This window comes from Plectropomus leopardus, chromosome 10, assembly GCF_026936395.1.
Source record: "Plectropomus leopardus strain MGB_pleo_1.0 chromosome 10, ASM2693639v1, whole genome shotgun sequence".
NCBI classification, from domain to species: domain Eukaryota; kingdom Metazoa; phylum Chordata; class Actinopteri; order Perciformes; family Serranidae; genus Plectropomus; species Plectropomus leopardus.
Window position 1 is genome coordinate 7539993 of NC_142185.1, and position 16561 is coordinate 7556553.

At 38.3% G+C, this 16561-nt stretch overlaps 1 protein-coding gene across 1 annotated transcript in view; it reads left to right on the plus strand.

Annotated features, from left to right (window-relative positions):
* Positions 1 to 16561, plus strand: part of LOC121949318 (tissue factor pathway inhibitor-like) — a 51241-nt gene that overhangs the window by 31918 nt on the left and 2762 nt on the right. The window contains exons 3-5 of the mRNA XM_042494980.2: positions 10480 to 10656; positions 11567 to 11641; positions 12923 to 12982. Of these exons, the coding sequence (XP_042350914.2) occupies positions 10480 to 10656; positions 11567 to 11641; positions 12923 to 12982 (312 nt within the window). The remainder of the gene's footprint in view (positions 1 to 10479; positions 10657 to 11566; positions 11642 to 12922; positions 12983 to 16561) is intronic.

Consider the following 16561-nt stretch of genomic DNA (forward strand, 5'->3'; position numbering starts at 1 on the left):
AACAAAACACCTTTAATACTCGAGCTTGTCTGATCAACATGAAATATACCCTTGCATGACAGCAGTGACACATCTATCAAAGTATTTAGATGGCGTGTTATTCTGCGGTGTGACAAAGTGCTTTCTCCCCCTGGCAAAAAATAACCTTCACCTTCTTATTGCATGCCATGGGATACATAATGCAGTCAGACAAGAGGAGCATGAATTACTTTGCATCCTGCAGGCAATGCCATATGCAGTAGGTGCCCGCATGCGATGAACCATCGTCCGTCTCGACACAAACAAATTTGTACCTTAAAGATGGAGTTGTGGAGTTTCTGGCTCCAGCTGATCTTAAGGTGACATTAAATAAAAATGGCTTTGGCAGAAATATGAAGGTGACTGTCAGATATTAAAGCTGCTCTGAGTGTGCAGTCTTACTCATGAGTGAGAAACATGCTGCTTTTTGATCATAAAGAAAATGACACTGCATTAAACAGAGTAATAAAACTTGGATTTGTTCCGTGGCATTTAAAGGGCAGTTTCACAACAATTTTTATTAGTTCTTGGTTGAATAAGAAGGTCAGGTTGCAGCACATCTTAACACCTTGCAATGGTTCCTTTTATCTAAATTGAACACACTTCCATGTGTGTTTCAATTTTTACTGTGCTTGGTGGTGACTTTGGCTTCATAGCCAAAGTCAAAACTAGAATAGAAAGAAGTACACGGTGTCCAAATTCCAGCACTACATACTAATAGTTTTTCACTGTGTACTTTAGTGTGTTCACACTGAAGAAGTGTCACAGTTCTGCATTCCTGGCCACTTGCTCACTTCTGCTTGCCCAGTCATCCAGCTCACATTCAGATCTTTTCCACTCACCCTGATTTCCCGTGTCACAGCTTCAGTCACGTCAACCTCATAAAGGCAATTAAGTGTACCTGTTCCTTATTACACACAGCCAATAAATATACTCCAGTCTTACATATACTCTTTGCCAAATTGTTCTACGCCATTTCCATGAAAGACTCCCCAGCACTTTATTCAGGACTGATTTCCGATAAATGCGTCAGCCTTCTGTGCCTGACATAGCGATCTGCCTCTGTGTCTTTGGTTCTTGTTTGCCTCTGACTGCTTGGCTTGATCATCTGACGACAGTGCTACAGTGTGAGTGTTCCCATTTGCTTACCTGTGGTTTCCTTCAGTCCTAAACTTTTACCATGTCGCCACACTCACTTTGTGTTTGTGGGTACTTAATCCTCAATCCTCGTCCTAACTTAGACCTACCCTCTGCCTGCCCCGTACCGGGTCATCTGCTTGGACAGTGTATCTGGTTCTGGATCATCAACCTCTATGACTGCGTCCCCTGTCTGCCCATACATGGTACTGATGTTTGTTATTTAACTGAACTGTATAAGTGTGTGGAAAACTTGTCACTGGCTGCTTGCCAGTTTCGGCCTGCCAAACCAGCCGGGGCTGCCAAAGACTCTGTGAAAAGACTGCTGTGTTCAACTGTACTGTGTGCTGATTACCTGCCCAGTACTGTTCCTGCTGTGTTGTGGCATTAAGCATCATTACTAACTATCTCTGGTATCCAGTGTCCTGTGTTTTGGTCCTAATACGATCCCTTAAAAGAAGTGGATTTATGAGGAGGGGCCTGTTTTGTTAGTATCACACACACACAAAGACACGTGTTCATGCACGTGAGCATGGGGGCGACGCTTTTGGTTGCTATTGGTTTTCCACTGACCAACAAGCAGTGGAGGTAGTGTGCAAAGAAGAGTAGCAATAAGCAATGACAAATTGGTGACAAATTAAAACATAAACCTGAGTAAATGAGTGGAGAAACATAATAAGTAAAGGAATTAAGCTGTGGGGGGCATTTTACTGGCATAGTTTGTGTCCACTTGTCCTCATGTACCTCTTTTCCACCAACTAGGAAGTGGTTACGTTCAGGTTCGACCCAAAAATTGGTTCTCAGCTGGAACCAAAACATAGCAGGTTTTTTTGGACCTGAGGTGCAGCATCAGTAAGTGTGTCATATTCTACAGATTGGAAGGAGAAAATGGAGAAGGCAATAATGCAGAAGTCTAGTGAGACTGTTGGAAAAAAAATAGTGTGAATTGGTGTCATTAATAGCTGGCCAATGCACAATGCAAAAACAAACACCTCTAATAAAACAAAGGTTTGCAGGTAATTAATGCAATGTGCCACTTTGTTTCTGTTGTTTGCTCCCGTTGTGCACTGTGCAATACCATCCACTGATGACACATCATGATCATTATGGTTGTACTCAAACAGGTGAAATGTGGATTGGTTCACTAGATAGCACCAAGGTTCAAGGAATCCTGAATGGAACCATTTCAAGAACCAGCGCTTATTTGTTGGAAAAGAGCTATTAGAAGGAAGGGCCAATGATGGAACCTTTTTATCTTGGTAGAAGTGCTCTCCTGCAGGATGACAGTCACTGAATGGATTGATGAGTATGACAATGATGTGACACATATGCTGTGGCCTACACAGTCACCAGATCTCAACTCAATTGTTCAGCTATAGGAGATTTTAGACCTTCAAGAAATAGGAAAATATATTTTAGATGAATAGTGTTCATCCCTGCAATAGACCCCTACAGACTTGTAGATAGGCGAGGTGTGTGTCTAAGATGTTATGGCAGTATACAGTGGCCCATCCCCTTACTAAGATTGTAAATTTTTCTCACTTTGATTTGTCACCTATTAGGGTATATATAATGCATTTTAAAAAAGTATTTTCGTAAGAAACACTGATAGTTAATGGGAGTTTTGTTTGTTTAAAAGAAAACTTCATAGTGTACCCTTAAATAAGCTTGAAACAGTTAGAATGCATGCAGAAAACTGCTTTATTTTAACACTGAAACCCCAGTGACATCGTTTTGATCTGATGCCATTTAGTGGGACTCTAGTGAGCGTGCTCTATGTGCCCCATGAGCAAAATCATGACGAAGCCCGCGGCAGATTTTCATCACATGCATCCAATGAGCAACTTTCATGAAGTACATTTTATTTGTACATTATATTCTGATTAACGTAGCAGCTGGAGCTGTTTATGCAAATTTGCTTCTTTGTATCAAAATAGGATTTTTTGATGTTTTCCAGCAGTAGTGAACTTGTTGGACCTATAGGCTGTAAAAATAATGGATTTAGCTACAGTGAGGTTACCCATTGGTTTGGGAACACCCGTTTTGGAGCCTTAAGTTCAGCATTCTGGCTGTTGCCATCTTGGTATTTTGGAGCAGATTTGGGCAATAGGGTCGAACTGTGGAGGGGCTACGTGTCGATCTGACTGAACAGTCAAGGACACTATCTGCATCCATCCTGTCACTTTAAGTGTCCCTCACTTATTTATGCGCAAGTTTAAGCCTTAGTAGAAACAGGTGAAAAAAAAAGAAAAAAAACACCTCTGTATAGTTTTCATGAATTATATGTATGTAGTATACACACTGAGTGTGTAGTATGACAATGAACCACAGCTGTTTTTTATTTATTTATTTATTTATATTTTTTTTTACAAACAACAGACATAAGTGAGATTGATGCAAACAAATAAAACCATTAGTGAGAATATTAGTCAACCTTGAGCTCCACTGCAGTAAAATTAGTGCTACAGTAAAACTAATCTTGTCTGGCTTATTAAGTAATGCATTTGTAGATTAATTTTAAATTAATCTACATTAACAAAAACATATTTGCAATTATTGTGACACACTTTCTTTTTAAAAAAAACTTTGTACAATATGATGCTGAAAGTATGTTACATATAGTAACCACATGCAATAAATTATCACCTCTATGATTAACAAGAAGGTGAAGTGTTTTTCAAGAATGGTTTTATTCAACAGCAACATACATTTAGAAATGTCATCACACTTCTGCCTTAAAGAAATCAGATCTCAAGGGCCAATGCGCTGTGATATTACCCATCCTGCAGCGGGGCTGTTATCATCAAATCAGTGACATTTAAATTCCTACAAACAGTGCACACTACAAAAACTGCTAGTTCAATCTAAAATGAATGATTGTTCAAATAAGACTGTGTGTTAGTTGTACTTTCTCATGGGTCTTACACGTGACAACACGGCTTGCGACTGCTTAACAAGAATGTTCTTGTAAAGGTCACAAACCAATGTGAGGAATAATCTGTCTTTCTGCCTGGAAAACTTTCGTCTATCTTTGTAAAGGCTTTTGCTATCCACCCCCGATGTTCCACTGAAACCTCGATGAGTCATAACCATTGTGTCCCAAACTCTCCCTTTGGACTGCTGTCCCTTTTTCAGCTTTGCTTGAAGAGGTCAAAGACACAAACACAGTGTTTCTTTCTGACAGTTGCACTTTCTTTGTCCTGAGCTCAGGGCTGATGCTCAGTCTGTGAGCACAGACTTTGTTAAAAAGAAAGTAAGCAAAGGAAACGTGTCAGAACAGCACAAAGAGCGTGATGTTGTTGGAGGTGCAAAACTTAAGGAAATTTCCAGAGCTGAAACAATTAGTCAGTGAACTGACAGAAAATTGGTAAGCTACTTTGATAATTAACCATTAATACACAGTCACTAGAGTTTCACCATCTCTGTGTGAGATTTCATGTTTTTATACCTCCGTGCTGGCAACAACCGTGACCACAGGCACTATGTTTAAGGGTTATCCATCCATCCCACTCTCGCGGACTTTGGCAGAAAACATCCACTTGGACTCAAGCATGGACTGATTCAATTTTGGTGGCCAAAATTAAAGGTCACTGTGACCTTGTGTCCATCTCATTCTCATAAAGTCAATATCTCAAGGACACTTTAGGGTAATTTCTTCAAATTTGGCACAAACATCCACTTGGACTAAAAGATGAACGATTAACTTTTAGTGGCAAAGGTCAAGGTCACTATGACCTTGCATCCTTCTCTTACTTGTGTTAGTAGTAGCTTGAGCACCACTTGAGGAATTTTTTTCAAAATTGGCACAAACGTCCTCGCCTTTGATGGTTGAAGGTCAAAGTTCAAGGTCTATGTTACCTCACAAAACATATTTGTGGCCATAACAAAAGAATTTATATGCTAACAAGGGCAAAATTTCACACATATGAGCTTCTGACTTTTTATATTCATAAGATCAAAGGTTAACTTCATGTGTGACATGTGATATGTGACATCACAATGGTCTACTAAAACACTTTTCTTGCCATTACTTAACATTATAACTCATGAACAGAAAGGGAGACATTTGAACAGACACTGAATTAGTGACACAAAGTGTGCTGATTGTGTAACTCATTGAAGGACTTATAATAAACCAGCAATTTGGGGTTTTCAGCTGTTCATTGGACAAAATAAGTTTTTTTTTTATTAGATAAAACTCATATTTCTCTGCAAACATTGTGAAATTGGTGCTTCGGTCCCATCAGATCTTTACAATAAGCAAACAGTAACATAGAAACAAAGAAATTAGAAATGCAATAGCCATTTTTTATATGGATAGGTTGCTATTGCTGTTGAGGTTGGCGTCTTTCTATGTGATAAGATTATGTTCTTCTCCATCTAGTGTTTACTATTATTCTTACGCCTGAGTTCACTTACTTTGCTTTAATTTCTCTACTATTAGAGATCAGTGTCCTTTTCCTCCATGGGAGGCCTGCCAAGATGGTGTCAGCACTTTTAGGGGCAAAACAACTGAGCCCTTTAAAAAATATGTTTAAATGTACTGAAGAAAACTTAAGGAAAAAAGCAGTGAAAAATCAATGAAGCCAGTGAAGTGATAAGGAGGATTTGGGGTTTTTGGAGATGGGTTTTTTTAGTTTGTAATAGATGAATTGTGTTATGTCCTAAAACCTCATCTTTTTGGGTAGGACATTCCAAAATGTGCTAATATGAATATGTATTCTACATACACAAAGCAGGCTCCCTTTCAAATCATCTGAGCCTCTTTTAAATATTCTATGTTGCTAAAATATTGAGGTTCTCTTGGAGAGCAGCCAAAACTCCCTGAAACGACGGACCGTATGATTCACACCCAAACACCTAAAAAAAAAAGAGCTGACCGATAATTCTCCTCAAAACACAAATCACCTCTTCCACCTTCACAGCTCTGATAGGGAATTGTGTTTCTGAATTATTCATCACTGCCTTGCTCTGGAGAGAGCGGTAGAGTACCCTTTGACACATCTCTTTGCCCACACTTTCAAGTCAAAGTCACCTCGTAAAGTGTATTTGGATGTTACAACGATAGCCTTTTAATCATGGTCACCCTTCAGTGGAGTGTGGTTGTACAAAGACTTAACAGATAAACCAGATAGTGAGCGTGTAGCCAGTGTAAGACATCCTCTGGCAGCTGTTGGGGACACATTGTGTTAAGTCTCAGCAGAATTCTAATTTAGTTTCGAACAAGGGTGATTGATTTTGTGTTTTGTCAGCTTGTTAGCCAATAAATCTTGATGTCTGGTCAGCCAGTTGTTGTCTTGTTATAAACCCATGTTTGCTGCATGTCTTTTAGAATCTAGTAGATAACATTTACAGCTTAAAGCGAAAGTTTGACATTTTGGGGAGTTAGAGAATTTGTTGTGTAGAAAAATAGGGTAGATTCAGAATTATCCGTAGTGGGGTCACTCCTTCAAAGTCAGAGATTCAAGTTGTAAATCAGGGCCCCTCAGTTAACTGAGATCCAACATTGCAATCCAACATTGCAGAAGGAAAACAACCAATCAGAGCCTCTAACGCAGTGTCAGTCATTGCCTGTGCACAACAGCCATACAGTAAAGACAAATTAACAGAGAAGATCCAAAAATGATGACCTCCCACTTTCACCAGAGATGACCATCATGCAAACTTGTCTTCGCTGTGCATTCTGGACTTTTTAGACTTCTTAGCTCTGATTGGTTGTTTTTGTTCAGGTGGAATGGATGCTAGTAGCACTAGTAGGAGCCTGAGGAACCTGAATTGTTTCACAGGTTATATGTCTCATGTACCACTGTCAGGATGTGACAGTTTTAGCACTTATGAGACAAAGATTTTTTTTTTAATGAAAGTTAACAACTGTAGCTTTAGGAATTTTTTACACTCTCACATTAAATATCATATATTGTATCATGTTGCATCAGCTATTTATTGAAGCTATATGATGTTTTCACCTTGTGAAATACTATTCAAACCCATGTTTCAACTATGTTGTATGCATTGTGCAACATTTTTGATGCATTTCCCCAAAATACAGCCTGGGATTTATTTTTTTTTTTAACTTTTGGAAAGCTTCAAGCAAAGTTTTGTGGGTTTGATTGAAGTTTTGTTTGTACTGACGGGGCTTAAGAGGGTTTCTTATTTATTTCACCGTCTCAACATCCTTTGGATTATACATTCATAAAGTCAGATGCCTCATCAATGCTGTTTTTCATGTAAACATGAAGTATAACATTACCAAACTTTACACATTACAGACAAGGAGTGAACGCTTGTGAACATGATATCTCAAGAACGACATAAGGGAATTTAATTTCCAAACATCCACATAGACGCAATGAACTAATTAGATCTTTGTGGTCATAGGTCAAAGATCAAGGTCACTGTGACCTGGTCTGCCATTCTCGTGTACGCTATATCTCAAGCACACCTTGAGGGATTTTCTTCAAATTTAGCACAGAAATTCAGTTGGACTCAATGATGAAATGATTAGAATTTGGTGGTTGAAGAATTGGAGGGATGAACTGATCAGAATTTCAGGGTCAAAGCTCAAGGTCAGTGCAGCGTTTTGTACATTTCTCATGAATTTAATATCAACAAGAAGACCCTAATGAAGGGTTTTCCTGAAATTTAGCACAAGCCTCCACTTGGACAAAGGATAAAATGAAGAACTTTATAATCAAAGGTCAAAGTCACTCAGAAAGCATGTTTTTGGGCATAACTCAAGAATTCTTGCATTAATGAAGAAAAAAATTCAGACAATTGTCTAATAGGATATAATGATGAAATGCTGACACTTTATATCCCAAACTTCAAAAGTCAACTTCACTGTGAAATCATAATGTTCTGCAGAAATACTTTTCTGGCCATTGATCAATATCATATCTTATATATCATATAGGGGGAGACATTTGGTCAGAAACTGAATTGGTGACACTAATCTTAGGTGTCCACCCTTAAAACTGTGCTTATTGTAGAGATCTTCTGTGCTTCTGGGGGAAGATGTGTGTGAAGCATCCTTGTTTTCACAGACATCGATGTAAACTGTAAGTGCAGCTTGACTGGTGCACTGAGGCATTCAATCATGTGGTAGTTCTACTTTGATAATTAAATCATTATCCATCTGTGTAGGGACCATACTACCCTGTACTGTACACTTTCCATGGTGGGATACACACACACTCTGCTCTGTTGTTGAGAAATGTTGATCAACTGTAGTCACGGCTTGTCAGGTTGCACCTGTCTTGGTTGACAATCCCAATACAGTATCTTTGAGACTGAGCCAGTCCACTGGAAGTGATGCATTTCACACCGCAGTTGTTACAGACTCAAATCAAGCATGAGCCTGTCACTAGTTTGTAAATGTTTTAGATTTCTTGACGGCGTATTCAAATAAACAGCAGGGTTCCTGACAACCCCCCACAAAATCTCTACTGTCTTTACTGTCAAGCACTCTTCGCTGCAGAAAGTGAGAACATTTAAAGTTACAGATTTCAGATTTAAGAGACTCTGGATGCGGCTAGTATGACATATTTGATGTATAAATAATCTCTAGTTTTTATTATTTCCTTTCAAAAGCATAAAGGTTGGATTGCCAGATGATAACAATTGCCATCCAGTAAAGGCAGACAAACAGGAAGTAGAGATGCAGTATTACAACAATCTTACATCAACCTTACACAATGAAAAATGCAGAATTTAGATGAACATCAAACTATAGCTCAGAGCTGCAGTGCCCCAGTCCCAATACTCCGAGACCCGAGGGTGATAATATATGCAACGAGCTCTAAGAAGTGAAACATGGGGAGCGAGAGCTGAGGTAAGAGATATGACAGAAAAAAAAGCAGAGAAGGAAGACATGACAGAGGAGGTGATGTGGTTCACAGGGGAACATAGGGAAGTTCTTGCTGTGCGTGTTGACTTTTCAGCTTGTAGAGGAAGATTGGGACTGTATCTGAAACCTGACTGGAGTGGAAATGTCGCTGTACCGCTGGGGAGACAGGAAGTGGGCGAGCTGTGACCGAGCGGCCAGCGATTACAAAATGTGTCCTGGCCTGTGATTCATTTATAGGACCTTTTACCGTACACAGACTTTGAGTGGCTTTATCTTCCCTCCCAATTTATTATTACATCCATACCTTCCCTTGGCTGGGTTTTCCTTCCAATACATTTTTTTCCAGTGGACTGTCTTGGACTCTTGTTCTCTCATAAATCTGCCATTCACTGCTCTACCCCTTGAATCTTCCAGGGTTGTAAGTTTGTTTCACCTTTGGAGAAGACACATATCAAACAAAGGTTTGAGGGTCCAATGCCAGAAAATTCTGGGTAACACTGAATTTCCTACATTATAGTGAATTTTCAGCATCAAATTTGTGCCTTTTTTTGCTTCAAGTCATGGTGTAAATGTTTTAAATTTTTATTGTTAAAGTCCTCTGCTACTTTAATGTTTTATATCTGGGGGACAAATGTGCATGTTCTCAATATTGAGGTGGCTGTGTTCCGTGCATCTCTCCTGAAATCTACACATATGGCGTCATAAGTAAATAAATAAAACAGCTGTCACTATTAGACACTGAAAACTCAGTCAAGGCAATGACGAATGACACTTTATTTCCAGAACACTTCTGTCTTGGTCAAACAAACCTTAAAAGAAAGTTTGTCTTCATGAGTATGAAGCAAAACTGTGCTCTACGTTGCATCTTGATGTGCTTAGACAAACAAAGGGATTTTTCCACATTTACTACTTATTTATTAGAAAGGAAATGAAATCATTTGGGATACAGTTGGTAACTTTTATATGATAGCTTTTTTTTTTTCATATTTGCGAAAACTGTCACCATATCCTGACAGTAGTACATGAGGCAGCCACTCTCTTGAAAAATCATGTTCCTCGGCTTCAACGAATTGCTACTAATGGCACTGTCCCATGTGAACGAAAATAACAAATCAGAGCCAAGGAGTCTCAATTGCAGTGTCTTGGGCACAACAGTGTACACAGCAAACACTAAAAAAAGAAAACGATGTAGAAACACATTCACTTTTTCTTTCACAGCAGACTATCGCGTTTACTTGCCTTTGCCATACATTCAAGACTCATTGGCGTTGAATGGAAGTTTTTATTCAGCAGAGTGTATTTGTGCCACTGAAGCATTACAAGGATGTAGACGCAGATTTTCACAGATTATGTGCCTCATGTACTACTATCATAATATGAAGACATTTTCAGCAACTATGACAAAAAAATATTTTAACAAAAGTTCCCCACTGTCTTTTCTTACTTTCTTACGATTGTTCTGTTTCTCCCTTTCCTAGATGACAAGAACCCGTGCCATTTAGCTGAAGCTCCGGGTCCCTGTCGAGGGCTGGTGACGCGTTACTTCTTTGACAGCGAAAGCCAGCAGTGCAAGCACTTCTTTTATGGTGGCTGCTTTGGCAATGCCAACAATTTCAGGAGCATGGCGGAGTGCCAGGCGAAATGTCAGAACCCAGGTAGGCCAGCGGGATCTTTTGTCCTTTTACAGTAAAGACTGGGAAACTTACAAGCTGTCCAGACAGCAACGTTGTTAAGTTCTATTCAAAACCACTAATTAAGTCTATTGTGTTCAGCAGATGTGAAAGCTTCAAAGATGCTGTCATTTAGTGGAAAATGGACTATCTTTAAAAAAGAAACACGCTATTCTAAGGCCTTATCAGAGCCAACACCTCTGCCTTACAAGTCAGCCGTACATGAACCAAGATTTGTAAGCTCCTTAATTTGGCCAAATTACTTTTCCTGCCTTTACTCCAAAGCAGTATGCAACTTGTAATGTACTGTATACGTCTTGGTCCACTGACAGCCGAGGCTCAGCAGATCACAGCTGCTCCACAACACATGTAAACTCATTCCAGAGTGGTGACATAATCAAAATAGTTCCACCTTGGAAAATTAACTTTTTGATGAATTTTGGCTGACCATGAAATCACATTCCACCTTGATTTAGCATTTAAATCGTTTCAAAGTGACCAAAGCACACTCAATTATGCTAGACTTAGGCACGACTTAAAAGTCATTTAGATATTGAAATTGTCAAAGAAAATAACGAGTAAGTCGCTCGACTGTGACCAATTCTGCAGACAGCCTGTGTTGTACTGAAAATCAATTGGAAAAGCTTTTTTTTTTGCATAGCAGTTTCATATAGATGACTCTGTCTGGTTTCATTAGTATATCATATGAGTTTGCGGACCAACACCCCTTCTAGCCTTATACTAATGAAATTAAACTTGCTATAATTATGATTGATCACTGGGATTTAATGAGATCTGTTCTAAATATAGGCCTGAATTCCTCTCATTCATGTTCTGTAGATTGCCATGGTGACACGCCGTCTCTAATGCTGCTTTTTTTTGTCTGTCAATACAGCAAAATCCACTAAGGCACCAGAAGTCCACTCACATTCTGCTAGAAAATCGGTTGTGCAGCCCACCATAGTAACTGGTAAGACTAAATGTACATGGCACACTACTTCAAGTTTTGCTTTTTGTTGTTGTTTAAAGACAATTAACAAGTAGCAGATTACTGGTAAGATATTAAAATTGACAATTACATCAGCCTCTTTAAATAGGATAAAGCTTTAAATGTTCACTGAAATCACCAAAACATGCATTTAAATATGTTTTTAATTTTGGGCCATGTGTAATTCAGGTTTAAATGTGCATACATGTAGAATGTGCAGTCTGATTACTCTAAAGGAATGGTTCAACATTTTGGGAAACATACTTTTCTACTTTTTTTTCTGAGGGCAAGATGAGATGACTTACACCACTATTATCTGTGTTAAGCTTGGAATAATGCAATGAACATAGCTTAGTTAAAAAGTGGGTGGAGGAATCCGAGGGCAACGTCCACAGTTTGAAAATAAGAACAACAGCAGAACAGAGATGAGTTCCCACAGTTTTACTGTCACAATAACATTGCGGGATAAACTGATTTGTTAGAGTTAGTTAGTTAGTTAGTTACATCACAAAAGTCCACCCAAAAATTGACATTTTTACAAATTACGTGCATTATGTTTATTAGCAGTACTGGGAGTAATGCATTACATTGGAAGAGTTACAGAAGTAAATAGAAATGTAACTTATTACTTTTGCAAATTAACTAATTAACTAACTAACTAATTTATTATGCTTACTGGTTAGTTAAAGTTAAAGGGGTACGTTACTTATCACTTTTGTCTTGATCATAGCAAACAAGTGCAGTCTATTCCCTTAATTTTTTTGTTTTTAAAAGTAATGATCTAATATAACCCAATCTTATATGGTGCAATAAATTACATGAATCAATTAATCAGCAGTATGCTGCATTCACATGAATTCAGATGATGGCAGATGGACAACACCTTTTGGATGGTACAAAAAAACAATAAACAAGACAATATGTTGCCATGGTGATATCGTGTTGTTTACAAAGTAACAAAAGTTACTTTGTGCTACTTTGGAATTTACCATTTGTCAAAGTAATTAAATTACTTTTTAGGGAAGTAACTAGCAACTGTGACTGATGACCAATTTTAAGTTATTTGCACAACAAATAATTCAGAAGTTCAGATCCCCTGATTCTAGTCTTCATGCTAAGCTAGTTCTGTACCTAAGAGAGTAGGAGAGTTGTCAGAATCTTTTTATTTCACTCTGGGAAAGAAAGCAATTAACTGCATTGTCGAAGACATTTTTAACTATTCCCTTACAATGACCGATCCCCTCATATATGTATGTTTATTAGGGGAGATGGCTGTCAGTGAGCGTCGGATGCAAGCGAATGACACCAATCTGGCACCAAAAGGTAAGAGAGCATGACTCTGCATGTCATTATAATGTAAATGGAACAAACCACTCTTATGGTCGGGCATGAGTTACTACAATGGTTAGCATACACCTAACGTCTGTACAGTTGGTATGTTACATTGGCTGTGTGGTGCAGTTAAATGCGGACAGCAAAAATCAATCCTGAATCATGACACAACAGAGATCACCTTTCTGCGACACTGTTGATGTTTTTTAGTCCAAAAACTTAACCCATTACAAAAATTAATTTAGTTACAAAAACAAATGTTTCTATGTTATGTTTTATGTTTTTGGGTGAGGGAATTTCTTTACATTTTGACACTAATGTCCACCTTGACTTCAGGGAGGAACTTATTAAATTTTGGTGGTCATGGGTCAGAGGTCAAGGTCACAGTGACCTCTTCATTCTCATTCTTGTGAATGCACTATCTCAAGAACACATTATGGAAATTTCTTCAAATTTGGCGCAAACATCCCCTTCAACTCAATGATGAACTTGGTGATCATAGGTCAAGGTCACTGTGACCTTGTGTCTATTTTATTTATAGAAAATAAAATCTCAAGATCCTCAAATTTAGCGCAAACATCCATTTGGACTCAAAACTGAACTGATTAGAATTTGGTGCTTGAAGATTAGAGGTAAGGGTCATAAGTTAAGCATTCATACACACACTCACATAAATTCCAGTTCAGATGTAGTTATGAAGTGATTATATTATATATCCAAAGGTCAAATGTCAACTTCGCTATAGCATCTTAATGTTCCGCAAAAACACGTGTCACATGTGAAGCATCCATGTTTTCACAGAAATTATTTTTAACTGTAACTGCACAAGAATTAGATGAAAAACAACTCAGCAACTCTTCTTTGTCTCATCACATAGTGCAGACGGTAAGGCACGAAGCCAGAAGCAGTACATTCTGTTTTAATTTATTATAGAAATCCAAGAGTACCAGACATATGAGATAAATTCACTGTTGTAAAACATAATTAAATCAATCATCCTGTCTTCAGAGGAACAACCGGTCAACGCTGAATTCTGAAATATGCTTAAACCTCAAGATAAGCGTATGCAGTTCATTTATTTAACCAGCATATGCTGCCACTAACTTTACTGTGATAACATAAAAAAAGTTAAGGTGCAGTGATGCATACATGGCAGACAGCTTGCAAAATTGCTTCTGTTAGGTAAGCCAAAGGGCAGAAACAGAGTGCATCAGTGTCTCCTTCCCACAGCCTATTCGTCTCATGTTCCCACTTACTAATTTTCTGTGTATGAGGAGTGAGGGAGCATATATCAGGGTTGTCGTGTTCCAAGGCCCTTTTGTGCCGCAGCAGGAGAGCACAGGGAGACCCTGACCTGCCTCCCTCGACTCATTCAAAGAGTTATAATTTTAAGAATCCAATTTCACCCTTGTCAGAAAATATTGAGAGAAAAAGATTCAGGATGAGTTAACCTCAATACAGCCTCACTATCAATCTTTTTTTTTTCTTTTCTTTTCTTTTCTTTTTTAATGCGATGAGATCTCCAGCACATTACCAAAAAAATGTCTCTAAGAAACAATTCTGGCATGAAAGTCCTTGGAGCACCAATGAATTATTCAGACTGTAAATCAATCAGACAGATGTTAAGGATAATATTTGGTAATGAATCGTGCCAGTAATAAATAACAGGTGGCATCTGTTTTTACTACTCAATTTAAGAGGGGCCTTTGAATGTCAAAGTCACAAAAGCTGGAAAAGGAGCCTAATAGAATTGGTATACATCTTGAGGATTGTGTCTGTCTACCAACCATATATTGCTGATGGCTCGAAACCAAAGACTGACATCTTGTGGTGAGAACATGATGCACACTTTTAGTGTCAGTGGAAGAAACAACTAAACTAAGTCAAACCTTTGTTGGAATTATGTTTGCAGGCAGTGGGCCAAAAATACTATGCATAATACTATTACTAGTACTATAAATGCTGCATAATGGTTACTGGCATAAAATAAATAAATAAATAAAATCTGTATCCAGTACAGACTGAAGGCACTAAAGTAAGAATTGAGAAAAATTATTGTCTTTCTCAAATTTGATCTATAGATAGAGTTGACAAGTCATAGTCAACTCTGGTCAACTCTCTCTTAGGGTCCTGGTGAGGGTGTATATGGTGAGGTGAAAAGGTCCCATTCCCAACTTACACAAGATACACTTACATTTGCTATGGATTTGATTATTCAGACTTACCATAATGGCATTCCCCTTCAGCCATTAACACTATGATGTATTAAATTAGCATGTTTTAGTGAATTCAATGCACATTTCAAGTCAGTACTAACTTTAGCTTAATGCCCCTAGCCTATATTTTTATTTTGTGCTAATGTTGTTACTCAGGGATTTGCAGGTCCTGCAACTTCAACCCGTGGCTAAACAATCAGAAACTGTTTGAATAAAGCGTCCTTTTTATTTATCAAGAAACAGCCCCGACATCACCAGTGCCAAACCCACAAAACTCCTTTACATAAAGAGCAATTTTGGCGTGTATAGAGTCAACATATTTTCACATTAAATAAAGGGTTTATTTAAACCCAGCTAGAGATGGTGATTGCTGGAACAGTTGGAAGATGAACCAATTTGGATTTCTGAGTTGTTTTTTGTTTCTGTTGACTTTAGGCAAAGTAATTTTTACGATAATAAAACTTCTGTTTTTTCTTTTGTTGTTGTTTTTTAATGGAACCTTGTGGGTAGAACATTTGGGGCTGTCTCTGGTTAAACAACAAGGTTTATCGCTATAGGAATCTTTTCAGTCATATTATCGGACACATAATAAAAATCTGGGCCTGTTATTGGCAAAAACAAGCACTTGGGCATAAATTGACAGTATGGATGAGCCCTGAGTAGTTACAATGCAGCCTGGCTGCTGCTGGCTGCAGCAGTCTTACTCAGTACGTAGTAAACATGGTGAAATAAGGGCCAGGATGAATATTGGGGTTGGGGGGTTGGCATTAGAGTAAGGGTTATAGCACAAAAATAATGTTAACAAAACCGTTCATGTTTTAGACGATATCCTTAATGTTTGGTATCACATATTTCAAGAAACTGTTCTCCTTCAGATATCATGTCCATGGTTTTGTCTCAATTAAGAACTGTTAAACTGAAGAGCAGAGCAGTTAAAGGGGATGTCTTCTGGTATCACATCTCTCGTATAATATCTAGTAATATCTAATGCATTGTTACTGTCAATATTTATGGACAACTAAGGCGCAATTAATCCAGTCCTCAAATGCTCTAATTGGTCTAATTGACCCCAGCTGACTCCTACAAATTAAGTCGCAGTAATTTAATGCTGGTCCTTTGAAGTCATAGTGATTGCCTACAGTATAAAAATCCACGTCCTTCAGTTGTGGGAAGATCACTCGTGGCTGCTAACAAGCGTTCCTGTGTCTCTCCCCACGAAGAAAGCCGGGGAATAAATCAAAGAGGATAGCTTACACAGCCCTGTGGGGAGCCGTGATAACAACTCTCACTTTTTCAAATCTGTCAGTTTAAGTCTGAGAGCCTGCAGACACTGGACTTAATCTATTCCAAAGTC